The 14,761-nt window shown below is 37.7% G+C and overlaps 1 protein-coding gene across 8 annotated transcripts in view; it reads left to right on the top strand.

The window, feature by feature from the left end:
- ZNF521 (zinc finger protein 521) overlaps positions 1 to 14,761 on the top strand; it is a 298,052-nt gene that overhangs the window by 18,776 nt on the left and 264,515 nt on the right. For 6 of the 8 annotated variants that reach the window (XM_063653514.1, XM_063653511.1, XM_063653512.1 and 3 more), the window contains one exon: positions 11,297 to 11,476. Coding sequence is in view for 4 of the 8 variants with exons in the window: in XM_063653511.1 (XP_063509581.1) it covers positions 11,297 to 11,476 (180 nt within the window). In the remaining 4 variants the exon portion in view is untranslated. Of the gene's footprint in view, positions 1 to 6,039; positions 6,083 to 11,296; positions 11,477 to 14,761 lie in introns of all 8 variants that reach the window. The other 2 variants (XM_063653515.1, XM_063653516.1) reach the window with 1 other exon arrangement.

Genomic DNA, 14,761 nt, shown 5'->3' with positions numbered 1-14,761 from the left:
TATTTTCCTTATTATTCTCTTTTAAAAATAAGATGAGCCCTGACCCTTCTGCCTACCCTCTTGAGAATATGCTCCCTCCCCGTATATATTTACATATATATATGTGTGTGTGTATATATATATATATAGAGAGAGAGAGAGAGAGAGAGAGAGTGTCCTTATTAAACCACATGCTTATTAAACTACATAGTAAAAAAGCAAAACAAATAAATATAGGTGTTTATTTATCAGCCATTTCCTCCTATGTGTGATTGATTTAGTTGATATTATTTTATGCATATTTGGAGATTATCTGGAAGTAATCATTTGAAAATACGTTTACATATAGCATTATATGATAAAATATATGCTATATACTCTAGTATATATGTATATATACGTATGTATAGATTTGTGTATGTATGTGCTACATTATATACATAAATACTATACAAATATATAATATGTGGTCACATTATCCTGACAAGTCGAGATTGAGACAATATAAGTGGGAACACATTTCCACAAACAACTATTAATTTATAGTTAACTATGATAATGGCGTACACGTTCACTTTTAGTTCTATCTGGGTAGCTCTGTCAATTGTGTATTGATTATGCTAATGGCACTCATGTCTTTATTACTTGGCTGCAGATACGTGCAGATTGAATGCACATTTGGTGAGGTGGTCATTCTGTAGGAAAAAGTACGTTTTTAAAACCTGGCTTTTGGAGAGATTGTGTTAAAACTAAAGAAAAACATTAGACTCATATGGACACCTAAGGAATTATTTTGTGTCCTAGGAAATGAAAAGTGCAGTTAAAAAATTTAAAACAAATGATCCCCTTATATTATCTTTGTTTCAAATTCGTTAAGGAAAGTGTTACAGAAATGGAACTAAATCAATAATGATCTATTTTTATAGTTTATTTTTGGTTGTGTGGCTTTTCTTGTTTTGTTTATCAGGATGAAGGAACCTTCGACATTTAGGGTTGTATGTGTTTTAAAATTTATTAGACCAACTAGGGGAAGACACAATGAATTCCTTTTTTTCAATTATACATAAATTTTCTTGTAGTTTATAATAGCTCATAAGGTATAAATCACAGCCTCTTTTCTTTTTTTTGCTCTGATCTTTCATTATACAAATTTGTGCCTTATGTTATAGGATTTTTCTTTTTTTAAAATTTCTCTTTTCCCGAGTCATCACGTTACCAAGGCAGTTGTTTTGAAAATGCTTTCTTAGCTTCCTAAGTGGGATCATTTCTTACAAATGTGGACTTTCCACTTGTGTGTTAGCTAGAAAAGAAAAGAAAAAAATCTGTTTTCGTTTGTTTTCAAATTATTTTTCTCTTTATTTTAATGGCAGTTTGATTCCCAGTTTGACAACCATTTGGAGCTGCTGAAGGGGAAAAAGAAAGGAAAAACCCAACATTTTTTCATGTTCCTGGGTGAAGTAAATCTGTTTAGTGGAATATTAAATGCCCAAAATGTTTTGATTAATTTTGACAAACTTTAGACAAATCCAATTGTCCTTGTCTTTCACGTATATGATTGCAGTTAAGGAGAGGAATTTCCTAAATTAAAAAAAAAAAAAAAAAGAAAAAAGCAAGTCCAAAGTCACTAGTAAAGAGAATTGAGTGATAATATTGTATTGATTTTTGTGAATGAGGTTGGGGTTTACCTTCTCAAAATGTGAAAGTGAGTATGGCTACATTGCAGCAAGCCAGTGTTTCCTGATTCAAACAAAACACTTTCCCCCTAAGCTAATGCCTCAGCAATTGTTGAGATAGTTAACTTTAGGTGTCCAATTCAGAAATGTTGCAATTTGATTTGCACTGTCTAAAATGGCTGAAAAAATTCAAACAGTTGGTGTAAGTATTAGTATGATATCGTTAATACAAAGGCATTTAGCCGCAGATTTTTCTTTGCTTGGGGAAACTAATGCTTTCTAGCTGTGCTACTAAGACTACATAGACTTATTTAGTAAAGAGGAGCCAAATTCTTTCGCAAATGTCCAAATGTCTAAATCCTAGGTTCAAAAATTGGTTTTATTTCTTACTGTAGCTGTCTTGTCTGAGAAGCGGTTTTCAGTATATCTGGTCATTATGTACTAAAGACTACACATAAATGTTTTCAAATAATTTGTTTTCCTCCAGAGTGGATTTTTTTTTAGCAGTTTTAAAGTTGCTTTACTATCGAGAAATTAGTGCTTGATTAGCTGGATATTAAAAATATTTGTGTGTAGTATCTTTCTTATGTAAAATGGAAGAAGGGAGTCCTTGAGGCTTGGTTTAAGATTGAGCATGGAACTACAGAAGCTGGTTTTGTTTCTTTTTGCAGGAAGTTACAGACTATATGAGATTCAAATGTGTCATTGTTGAATCTGAAGGCATCAGGGTAGTTGGAAGAGTGAGGCATTGCAAATCTGGCAAGAAGAAAGGCTCATGCCAAAGCAAAACAAAATAAAAACAACAAGGTTACAAAAAGACACTCGGTATTTTACTTTAAGCCCTTCATCTAGAAAAAGCTTCAGCAGGGTACTTTTTTCTTTCTTTATTAGCGTAGGTGATTTTGAGTTCGTGTACCCATTTTACCCTTGTGTCATCTCTTTCCCCTGCTGCCCTGTCACGTTCTTTGTGGTTTCTTACCATATTTTCTTTTAGGAGAAGGCTGTGTGCACCTTTTAAAACAAGCATTTTAAATTTATTGGGGTTTTATGTTATTAAAAGTAGTAGTCTGGTGTTTTGACTTTGTCTGATGAAAAGAATCATGAACTCCAAGTAAAATCGTGTTAACTTACTTAAACTAATGGTTAATGATATATTTAAAGAAGAAATAAGAAAGAGATATTAGAATCAATGTCTCTTTTGGTTTTCAGTTTAATTTTATACTTATTCTTCTTTGGCATTGTGTGTGCTTAAAATAAAGCTAAAGTTAAAGGAGTCTTACCAAAGATCCTTGAAGTCCTGAGAAGTGTCTTTGGGGCCCCTGGAAACCTCTGGTACTAGGTTAAAAAGTTAGCTGGTGGCTGGGTACAGTGGCTCACGCCTGTAATCCCAGCACTTTGGGTGGCTGAGGCAGGCGGATCGTGAGGTCAAGAGATCGAGACCATCCTGGCCAACATGGTGAAACCCTGTCTCTACTAAAAAAAATATAAAAATTAGCTGGGCGTGGTGGTGCGGGCCTGTAATCCCAGCTACTTGAGAGGCTGAGGCAGGAGAATCGCTTGAACCTGGGAGGCAGAAGTTGCAGTGAGCTGAGATTGCACCACTGCAAATCCAGCCTGGTGACAGAGTGAGACTCTGTCTCAAAAAAAAAAAAAAAAAAAAGAAGAGTTAGGTGGTGTGATTTTTCTACCCAGTTTTTCTCCAGCTTTGGCACTTCTTTGTCACTATTTAGGTAAGTGAGAATATGGGTAAAAGACAAAACCTGGATGTGACGATAGTGAGAAAAGCATGCTCCTGTCTAGGAATGGCTCCACCAAGCCTGGTGCCTGGCAAACACTGAGACAGCTCTCCACTTTCCTCTCCTCACCATCCATCCAGATCCTGTTTCCACAGTGGCTCCCAGAACCATTATTTCCTTTCCGCCATTGACTTAGTTTTCACTTTCTACTTACTTCCTGGTTTACCTTGTAGCCTCTGGATTGGTCGCTTTGTTTCCAGGTCTGATCTTTGTCCATGCCATCCTCTCAGTTACCAGTGGAGCATCTTTGTAAAATGTCAATCAGATCATTCACTCCCCTACTTAAAATCCATCAGTGATTTCTCATAGCAGTGAGTTTAATATCTAGACATTTCGCTCGCAGGAGTTCCTTCGTGCTCTAGCTGCTTTTCCAGCCTGGTCTCTGCCGCTGCCTTACTGTCTGTCTGGTCTATCGCCCCCACCCCCCCACCCCCCCATTTGAATAGCAACACAGGTACTTGCATTTCTTTGAAGTCATCATGTTGTTTTACGTATCTGTGGCCTTACCTATGTTTCTATTGCCTGGAGAGCTGTGTTCTTGTTCCCAGTGCTATGTGGCCTTCAAAATGTAGCCCAAGTTGCTCTTCTTGGGGTAAAATTTCCCTGCCCCGATTTAGATGCCCCTCCATCTGAGTATTTATCCCTCTTGCTGTAGTTGTTGACTTACTCTTCTCTCTCTCTCCTTGTGCCAGTCAGGCCTTCTCATGAAATAACATATGCAGAAAAGTGATAAGTTTCAAATGGCAAACTTGGGTAAATGGACAAAACCACTCAAGGCCAGGGAAGACAGACTTGCAGTTTCCAGTCACCCCAAGCTGTGTCTGGTCACCTTGAGGATCAGTATCCCAAAACACTTGAACTTGCTTTTGACCCACCAGTTGGGAAGCGGCAGCAAATTGCAAACTTCTTGGGACAGGAATTTAGATGTTGTATCTCCAGGGCTTTGATCAACTGGCTGTTAACCACATAGGTGCTTAAGAAATGTTTGCTTACTGAAGTTGTGACAAGGCAGCCATAGAAATTCATTGTGAAGTTAAATGACTTTAAGGTAGGAATATGTTAGTAACTACTACTAACATAGTTAGTTACAAACTACTCTTTGTATTAAAGTTGGAGTACTGAAGTTGCTTTCTTCCGTTGTGTCTTTCTTTTACCAAATTTCATGTTAAAGATAAAGGGGGAATAGGCCAGCGCGATGGCTTACGCCTGTAATCCCAGCACTTTGGGAGGCTGAGGCTGGTGGATCACAAGGTCAGAAGATCAAGACCATCCTGGCTAACACGGTGAAACCTGGTGTCTACTAAAAATACAAAAAATTAGCCAGGCACGGTGGCATGTGCCTGTAATCCCAGCTACTCAGGAGGCTGAGGCAGGAGAATCGCTTGAACCCGGGAGGTGGAGGTTGCAGTGAGCCAAGATCACGCCACTGCGCTCCGGCCTGAGCCAAAGAGTGAGAATCCGCCTCAAAAAATAAAAAAAAAATTAAAAAAATAAGATAAAGGGGGAATAATGGAAGAAAGAAACTTGGGTATATCTTTCTGATTGGAAGAGAAGAAACTTTTCATTTTGTTGCAAAGTGTGAAAGTGAATGCGTGTTTGTGTGTGTGTGTGTGTGTGTGTGTGTGTGTGTGTGTGTGTTTTACCTCCCCTAAGGCTAATTTCCTCCCATTCAGCATCCTCCTTCAAGGAATTTCACTGTAGACAGTGGTAATAAATTCACAATTGGCATGTTCTCCTTGATAACAGTACATCTGTGATATTTCTCTTTGGTCTTCAAGGACCGTGATAGACCTGTAGAACAATCAAGCAAAACCACAGAAAGTCTAAACTTCAACAGTGCGATTTTGTTTAACACAGAGATCGTTCTTTCTGTCTGCGAAGATTTTATAGACAAAGGAAAGAACAAATAGATGACAGGTTCCTTTTTTTCTTCTGTAAAACAATTTAACAACTTTCAGAGAATAGAGTGGTTAGAAAATAAACATTGCAGAAAGAGGTAAAAGGAGCACATTCTTACCCGTGACCACAGGAGCTCTTTGGACTGGTTGGTGCCCAGCCAGGTCTCTGCCTGGGATGCCCATCATAATCCTGCTAAGTTGAGGCCGATGTGGTTCCGGGGATGCTCAGCCCTTAGCCACCCCATCGATTGCTTTTTTTTTTTGTTTGTGTTGTGTTTGTTTGTTTACCTTTAGTTGACAGTAATAAAAAAAATGAGGCAGCAGACCAGCAGGCGAGTGCAGGACAGACGGCTGCACAGTCTGGCAATGCTGCCTTCCTTCATTAGAGCCTGCTTGCCATTTTATAACAGTGTGCGATTTATTTCCCCTAAATCTGTTTTCGTCTTCTGGGATTTCAAGTTCGAATGCATATCTAGAGCCCAGAAAGCACAAAATAATGATCCCGCCCTTTGGTTTTTGAAAACCAGGAAGGCTTTCTGCTTCTTGTTAACTCTTTGTAGCCTGAAGGTCACTTTTTCTCTGTTCTTAAAAAGTATAAACATAAATCAGGGATTAGGATGAACATACTTGTAGGAGAGGAGGGCTTTCAGATATGGTTTATTTTAAACAGATACTCTCTGATTTTCTTTTTAGGTGTGGGACTTCTAAATATGTCACGAAACCTAGAAGGCTAGTTGTGAGTACACATATGAACTTTAAATACAACATCATTAGACAGTTAATTACATTTAGCACTAGATGGTTGTTAACCTGAGATGCATCATTTGCAGTGATTTGGGGAGATTTTGGTATGGAATGCATTAATCTGAATTATTTGTTTACTTATTTAGCATAGAATTCCTGGATATGTGAGATGGGTTATAATGCCTTTTTATTTTCAGACAATATCCTTGAAAGAAAGAACTCGGGCAGCTTTCTAAAGTCTCAAAAACCCTCTATTTTTACTAGTTCACTAGCAGTGTAGTGTTGGGACCACTTTTTCTTTAATTTTTTTTGTAGCAGTTTTAGGCTATTGAGATCCTGGAGGTCATGGTCGTCACAGTGAAGCTAAGACTTGTTTTTTTCAGACAGTATATATTTTTTAGTTGGTAGTTTCTTGAACTCACTGGGCACTGCGTGGGTTGACTTAAGATTGAGTAATTCATGCCATGGCTGTTTAATTTGGTGAAAAGCTGGCTATGATCAGAGAACAAACTGTTAGGAAGTGGTCCAGTTTTAAGTTTGCGTGAGTATATAAGTGGAGTATTTTGGGTTCATTCATCTCTTGCCAGTCTTAGTTGTTAAGTAATCTTCTTGCATTCATATTTACATCATCCTCAGAATCTTGTGTTTCTGCCACTGTCATAAAAACTGACTCTGGTTTTTAAGGTAGAGCTTCATGCTTGGAATTAACCAGGAAAAGCCTCATTTATATCTCCAGCAAGAGGGACAGAGGGCCTGCACTGTGTACTTGCTGCCAGAAGTTTTTATAGTAATACTTTGTATCTAGGCTCTGGCTCTTACCATTAAATGTGCTTTTTATAGAGTACCAAGTTATAAATGTAGTGCAGCTACGGCATATTAATCTTACTGCAGAGATTTAATGAGGCAGTTGTTTTGCGATGGACACTATTGGGAGCAGAGAGCGACAGAGTTTTACTTTACCACTGAGCTGCAGAAATATTCCTTGCCTGGTAATAATTATAACCACATGATCTCTTAGTTTTTCTTTCTTTTGCCAGTGCTTTTCCATGCAAAAGTGGATTGGAAGGAGGTCCATTTTGAGGCAGTGAAATGCATTGGAAATTGGGCTGTTTTCTCAGTAGTTTGACATTTTGGCTTTGATCAGGCATGGGATCCTTGTTGCACAGAGAGAAATATGTAAGATGAGTTTCAAGAATACAGATAGTCTTTGCCAGTCCACTGAGATGGCTTTTAGATATTCATTACTTTTACTTGACTTTTATATAGGTTATAAAAAGTAAATGTGGTGAAACCTCATTTTTACATGGACAGAATAGAATTTCTGCTGGTTGGCCTTAAACTGATCCCACACTTGAAATTAATTGAAGTCCATGGGTTTATTGCCTCCAACACTTTTAAGCCAGTGCAATTTTTCATTTTCCCCACAGTTGTAATTTTATTAAAGCAAGTTATAGCAACAACAATTCTTATGAAGAGGAGGATGAGACGAAGAAAAGAACCACCTGCCAGAGAACACAATCAGGGAAAAGAATGCTTCTTTTACATGCCTATTTATAAGTAATGTTAACAAAATTGGAAACAGAAAGCTGCCACTTAGTTTTGTAATAATAATTGTGCATGTGTTCCAAAATTCAGCATTTTATCCAATCAGAACGATATAAATCCAGTGTCCCACAGCACCCTTTTCAGAGGATGAGGTGGAAAGTTGGTTGAGGAGGTGAGATCATTTGTGCTGAATGCAACATGTTTGTGCAGCATCATTTAAGGTAGGGGGAGAGAGAGTGGCGCCTGCAGCTATGACACAGTTTGTAGTTGCAGTGTAGAGAGTTTGGGGATATTTTAAAATATCACCCTTTGCGTGGATTTATAGCACAACAATGGAGTTGGAAGAACAATGATCCTTCCTGCAGTGGTGCTGGGGGCAGGGCAGTACTTACAGGCATGGACCTTGTATTTATAACCCCTTAGGTTGAAGTCAGAGGTTTGAATGGCTAGCAGAGTAATACAATTATTTTTTATGATTGGATCTCAAAGGACTTTATAAAAACTACATCACTAAGTCCATGTGCAATTATTGAAATTTAGCCACCTGTGGGAAAGAAATGGTTGACAGTGTAAGCTTTCTAGAATCGTCCTACATCAACTGGCATTAGGGATGCAAACCCCTAGCACAAATAAACACATCTTTTGAATGGGCAAAAAAGAGTTTTTCATGAAAGTAGAGGCTAGAAAAATCTTAAAAGGAGAGAGACTGAGATTCCAGTACTCATTACACCAAGGCATCATAGGCTATAATCGAACCCGCTTCCCAGAGGGTCCCTCTTAAGTGTTGACCTAAAAACAAATTCGCCAGTTGGCTGGAGCATGCATCCTAAAGTTGCAGCAGAAGTGAATAAGCTTGACTGACTTCAGTCCCTGAAGGGTTCTATCTGTAAATGCAGAAGTGGAAGCAAAACTGTTTTTTATTAGTCTTAAAATGACCCCCATTTTAATAACTAGCCACAGTGTTGGAAGCATGGACTAGGGTCGGTTCTTCAGCTTTTGAGAGCGAAGCCATCATGCATTCTTCTATGTTTGTATTTTTGATATTGGATTCATGGAAAGTGTCCGTATTCTTGAATAATAAGGAAGGTGAGTTTTTATCATTTTTCTCTGTATAGTACTTAAAGTATTCACAGAGTCTCCTTATTTAAAAACAAACAGGTCCGCAAACTGGATGTGTAGCATTTAAATAATCATATTAAAATTCAGACCTAACAGCGACATTTCCCTGAGTGCTATCAGTTTTTTTGAGAAACTAGAAACTCATGCTAAACAACCAAGAGTATTCGTGAGTGCATACTGCCTTCCAATAAGTGTTTTAATGGCGTGGGGGTCAATTTGCCATAGTTGGGACCGTTATTTATTTTCCTGAATGCTGTCTAGTTTGGCAGTATTTCATCACTTTGTTTTAGTTTGTTGGAGATCTTTGAATCATTGCCATTTTTTTTTTTGCATCTGTTGCCCCAGATGAAATATCTGAGAGAAGCAAACCCAAATGTGGTGGGTCCTATAGTATCAGCTTTGGAAAATGTAGGCATGCTGGTGCTTTTTACTTTAGAGGTAACTGGTCTGTTCCTGTTTACAGAAAAAATACCGGTAAAGGACTTTTAAAGGTAGTCTCTATTTTTTTTTCCTTCCGTTTCTCACCATCACTAAATAATATTTACTAAGCACTTACCTGGACATAGAACTGTGCTTGGCAGAGTGCAAGACAAATGCAAAATCCCTGTGATTACTCCCCCCAGGAATGAGCAGTCTAAATCCTGGTATACCGAAATGGGCACTGTGTAGAATGTTGAGATAATAATTTTCCAGATGGCAAATCAGCCCAAATTACCAATGTACTTAAACAGTGTGTTCTTTTTGAAAAAACCCAACAAACAAAACTACGTGCTCTTTGAGATGGGAATTTTGCTTTTTTTTTTTTAAGAACCCAAGAGATTGTCAGATACATGGTGATATAAGTTGATTTTGGCGTATGTGAATCATTGGAAGGGTGGTGATATAGCTGTTTATTGAAGATGTGAAGGAAGGCTCTAGAACAACTGCCAGACAAAAAAGGGAGTATAAGTGACTTGTAGAAGAAGCATTCATAGAAACGTGCTACGTGCAACATAGCAGAAAACAATCTCAGAGAGCAGGATATTGGTGTGGTGGCGTTTATGGACTTTTTTGAGAAATACTTGGTTATTTTTGATTCTGTGGATTCTTGATTGTAACATTTAATGAAATATCTAAAGTGTTAAATAGCTGGGCATGGCAGTGTGTGCCTGTGATCCCAACTACTTGGGAGGCTGAGGCAGGAGGATTGCTTGAGGCCAGGAGTTGGAGGCTGCAGTGAGCTATGATAGTGCCTATGAATAGCCACTGTACCTCTGCTTGGGCCACCTAGTAAGACCCATCTCTAAAAAGCAAAATTAAAAACATTGAATATATTTGTATTTAAATTATCATATTTATTGTAGCCATTAAAAGTAATATTGTAGTCATATAAAAATGTGGCTACAGATAGTGCCTTACGTATCTCTTAGGTATCTTGATACAGTTATTTTGTAACCATTTCATTGACTAGTCAAGGCCTTATAGAAAATAGAAATCTCTAGTTTAATTTTACTGTATTTTGAGATATAGTTTTTATGACTTTGGAGGACTTTTTGCTACTGGAAATCAGTGACCCATAAATTCAGTCACTGATTGTATTATCCCATTATCTTAATTTCCCCCAAAAAGATACTCTTCTGCCCCCTCCCCGTACAGTTCCTTTCTTCCTCCCTCTTTGGGGGGAAATGACTCAAAGGAGAGCGTAACTAATCAAAAAGCATTTATTGATCTCTAAGTAAAAGCATTCCACGTGCTTTTCTCTCGCCGCACCCCTGCACCTCTCCCTGCTGTTTGTGTATCATTTTTAGGGTGAAAATGGAACTATTTTTAGTTTTCACAACATTTAGCTTTTCAACATTGGTAATGCCGACTCAAATTGTTGACTTCATTATTATTTATAATTGTTTTTCATATATCTTATTTCACTTTTTTGGATAATTTTGAAAACAAGAGACATACATTTACACTTGAGTTTGCATTTGTAAGAATGTTTTGCTATGTGACACAGCTTATTTTGCTATCACTGTCTAACAAATAATGGAGTAGCTGTGTGTTTTGACCAGTTTATAAGTAAAGGTCAATTTTGTGCCTATGGTAATTGGCCTAGCTTATTCTAGACTTTTGGCTAATTCTGGTAATTTCCCATGAAAGAGTATATTTAGCAGAAAAAGAGTTCGTTCTTAAGCACAGTGGGGGTGGTTTTTTTTTTTTGCATTGGAGACTGTTTAATTTTAAAAGTGATTTATCTCTCTCTTTTAAGCAAAAACTAAAAGGCTATGAAAAAAATGGCAACGTCAGTCTTAAGAGTGGGTGAGTGATTTGATGGGAGAGAGAGGTAAAGGGCTACATGGTGGGGAAAGGGAAGAACGCCTTTGATAGTCACTAACTGAATAATTTTAGGAGAGGCTCACTTTTGATTCTCCTGCAATAAAATCTGCAGTGAAGCCCTCCTATTGCAACTTCAAGGAAAATGGTGTTTCTGTTTTTGGTAGCAAGAAGATTAAATGTTACTTTAAAAGAACCTGTCTTTAAACCCCATACTTACAGTGTTGATATTTTTCAGACCCCAACTGTAAACTTGAAGACAAGACTGAAGATGGAGAGGCACTAGATTGTAAGAAGAGGCCGGAAGACGGGGAGGAGTTGGAAGACGAAGCTGTGCACAGCTGTGACAGCTGCCTCCAGGTGTTTGAATCGCTGAGCGATATCACAGAACACAAGATTAATCAATGTCAACTGACAGGTAAACAATACTTATCACTTTTTTGTCTTCCTGTACTGTTCTATTTCTAATTTTTTCAGTTTGTTCCTTTATGTGTTTTTCTCTTCAAATTATTTTATTCCTACACTTGAATACCTAGCTAAGTCTAGAGGTGCTTTTGAAAGAATTCTGAGATGGTTGTTTGGGGTAACCTCAGTGTCACAGCCCTCTTAGATTTTGAAATGCACCTAGATGTTAATAGATAATGAGTGTATTTTCTTTTTTACTTTTTTTTTACATGATGCCATTTAGGAGCAGAACATGAATATTGGATGACTAATATATTTTAAAAATCCTTTGAATACCTTTTCAAAGACAGCATGAGAAATGAACATGTTAGCTTAGATAACACTTCCTGAAGGAAACCTTTTCTGATCTCCCTCTCCCTGAGTTAGCCACATTTTTTTGTGTTCCCATAAAGTTCAATACTTATCCTTGAGCACCACAGTTCTCACTGGGCGTGTTCATTTTTCCATCTCACTCCTTAGACTGAAAGCTCATGGATGGCCAAAACTGTGTCTTATTCATTCTCGCATTCTCTAAGCCTAGCACAATACCTGGCCTATAGTAGGTACTCATTAAGACTGGCAAGTTATTCTGCTATGCAGTTCCTTGGAAGAGTCAGATTTAAAGTAACGTTACATAGCATGTTTGATGTAGTGGCTAAATAAAACTGGGACTCAGTTTACCAAATATCTACCCCATTTAAAATATATCCTACAAGAATGCATCTCTGAGCCTGGGTAGGGCATTTTAGATAGAAGTCTGTAAGATACACATCTTTCTAGTCTTCCTGTTTGAAGCTGACGCCACTCCTATGTGTGTGTATGTGTGTGTCTCTCTCTGCCTCTTATTTTCCCAGCACAAATCTTTCTTCAATTAAGCGAGTATGCGAAATGTGTTTACTGGACAAGTGGTTCTCTGACTGTTTTCCACAGCATATTCATATTTTTATAAGATTTTAAAGTGTATTCTATTTTAACAAGGTTTTCTGAATGGATTATTGTGGAATGTTGGATTAAATCCATTAAATAGACTTCTTTATTAAAAGTGCCTTGTGGCTCTTCTCTTCAAAGAGGGATTACAGTGAGCAAGTTTATTAGGCCCCAGAATCATCTTCCTTTCAGAAAACCCATAAACATTTTCTGGAACTGAGGTTTGAGAATCGATGTTGCTTATATAAATATTGGCCATACATATATATTTTACAGTTTATATATGCTTCTAGGGAGTAACTTTTATTTTGATATGATTCCAAACATACAGAAAACTTGGAAAAATAATATAAGGAACTTCCATATCATTTACCTGATTCACCAGTTGCTTACATTTTTCTCCATTTACTTTATTATTCTCTTTTTCTCTGTCCTATAGCATCTCTTTCTTAATCATTTGAGAGAAAGTTGGAGACATCACACCTCTATACATATATCCTTTGTATTTCTGAAGAACAAATCTATTCTCTTACATATCTATAGTATACTTACTGAAACTGAGAAAGTTAGCCTTTAGGCCAGGTGCGGTGGCTCACACCTGTAATCCTAGCACTTTGGGAGGCTGAGGCAGGTGGATCATCTGAGGTCAGGAGTTCAAGACCAGCCTGACCAACATGGTGAAACCCCGTCTCTACTAAAAATAAAAATTAGCCGTGTGTGGTGGCACGTGCCTGTAATTCGAGCTACTTAGGAGGCTAAGGCAGGAGAATTGCTTGAACCTGGGAAGTGGAGGTTGCAGTGAGCCGAGATCACGCCATTGCACTCCAGCCTGGGCAACAAGAACGAAACTCTGTCTCAAAAAAAAAAAAGAAAATTAACCTTTAACACAAACAGATACTACTATCTAGTTCACAATCCATATTTAAATTTCAGCAGTTGTCTTAATAATGTCTTTGGTAGCTATTTTTTCCCCTCATCCACGATTCAGGATCATGCATAACATTTAACTGTCATCTCTTTTACCTCCTTTAACCTGGAATGTTCTCTCAGCCTCTCTTTGTCTTTCCTGACCATGACATTTTTGAAGAGAAGCTACCAGTTAGTTTACAAAATACCCATCAATTTGGGTTTGTCTGATGTTTCCCAAGGATTAAATTCAGGTTACATAGGCTCCTGTAGTATTCAGGCTCCAAAGAAGCCTGAATCACCAAAGAAGTGATATTGCACCCTTCTCAGTGCATCAGATCAGGAAGTACATGTTGTTAGTTTGTTACGATGTTGATGTTGTTAACAATGAATATTTGTTTAAGGTGGTATCTGCCAACAGTTTCCATTATAAAGTTACCATTTTCTCTTTGTATATAGTTAATAATTCGTGGGAAGATAACTTTGATACTTTATAAATATCCACATATTCATAAAATGTTTACCCACTGTTTCTTTCTTTTTTTTTTTTTTTTTTTGTGATGGAGTCGTGCTCTGTTGCCCAGGCTGGAGTGCAGTGGTGTGATCTCTGCTGACTGACTGCAACCTCTGCCTCCTAGGTTCAAGTGATTCTCCTGCTTTAGCCTCCCAAGTAGCTGGGACTACAGGTGCATACCACCATGCCCAGCTAACTTTTTGTACTTTTTAGTAGAGACAGGGTTTTGCCATGTTAACCAGGCTGGTCTTGAACTCCTGGCCTCAAGTGATCCGACTACCTCGGCCTCCCAGAGTGTTGTGATTATCGGCGTGAGCCACCACGCTCAGCCGTACTCACTGTTTTTATGTCTATTGCAAGTTCATAATTTATCTATTTGTTAGCCTACTGTAATATTCTTTCTTATTCATTTGTTTATTTGTATATTCATGTTACTGTCATCTTTTGGGTTTTTATTTTATTCAGTGGGTCATAATTCATTACTCTCATTGTATTGATACCCAGATTGCCATAGATCTAGCCAATGGGAGTCCCTTCAAACAGGATCCTGCATGTGTTTAATATGCCTCCATCATTATTTGAGAACTTTAGTTTCTGATGCAAATAGATGCTCCAGAATCATCATGGTCTTTTCTTGTCCTAGTCCTGCAATCAGCCGGCAATTTTTCTTTTCTTTTTTTTCTCCTGGTTCTTTATGAGGACAAAGGTATTTAGAAACCAAGATATGGATACTATGTATGCTCAATGCTATAGGTATACCATTACTTATGGACTTCAGTAGACAGAAGTAGGAAATGTGCATGCATACTTACTATAATATATAATACACTCATAATATGGCTCATAAAATTCACACATATACAAGTATATGCACATATGTGTATTTTTCTCTATCCAATAAAAACCATATGT

The sequence above is a fragment of the Pongo pygmaeus genome, chromosome 17 (genome assembly GCF_028885625.2).
Source record: "Pongo pygmaeus isolate AG05252 chromosome 17, NHGRI_mPonPyg2-v2.0_pri, whole genome shotgun sequence".
Classification (NCBI taxonomy): domain Eukaryota; kingdom Metazoa; phylum Chordata; class Mammalia; order Primates; family Hominidae; genus Pongo; species Pongo pygmaeus.
Note: the sequence above shows the minus strand (reverse complement) of the source record. Positions and strands in the feature narration are given on the sequence as shown.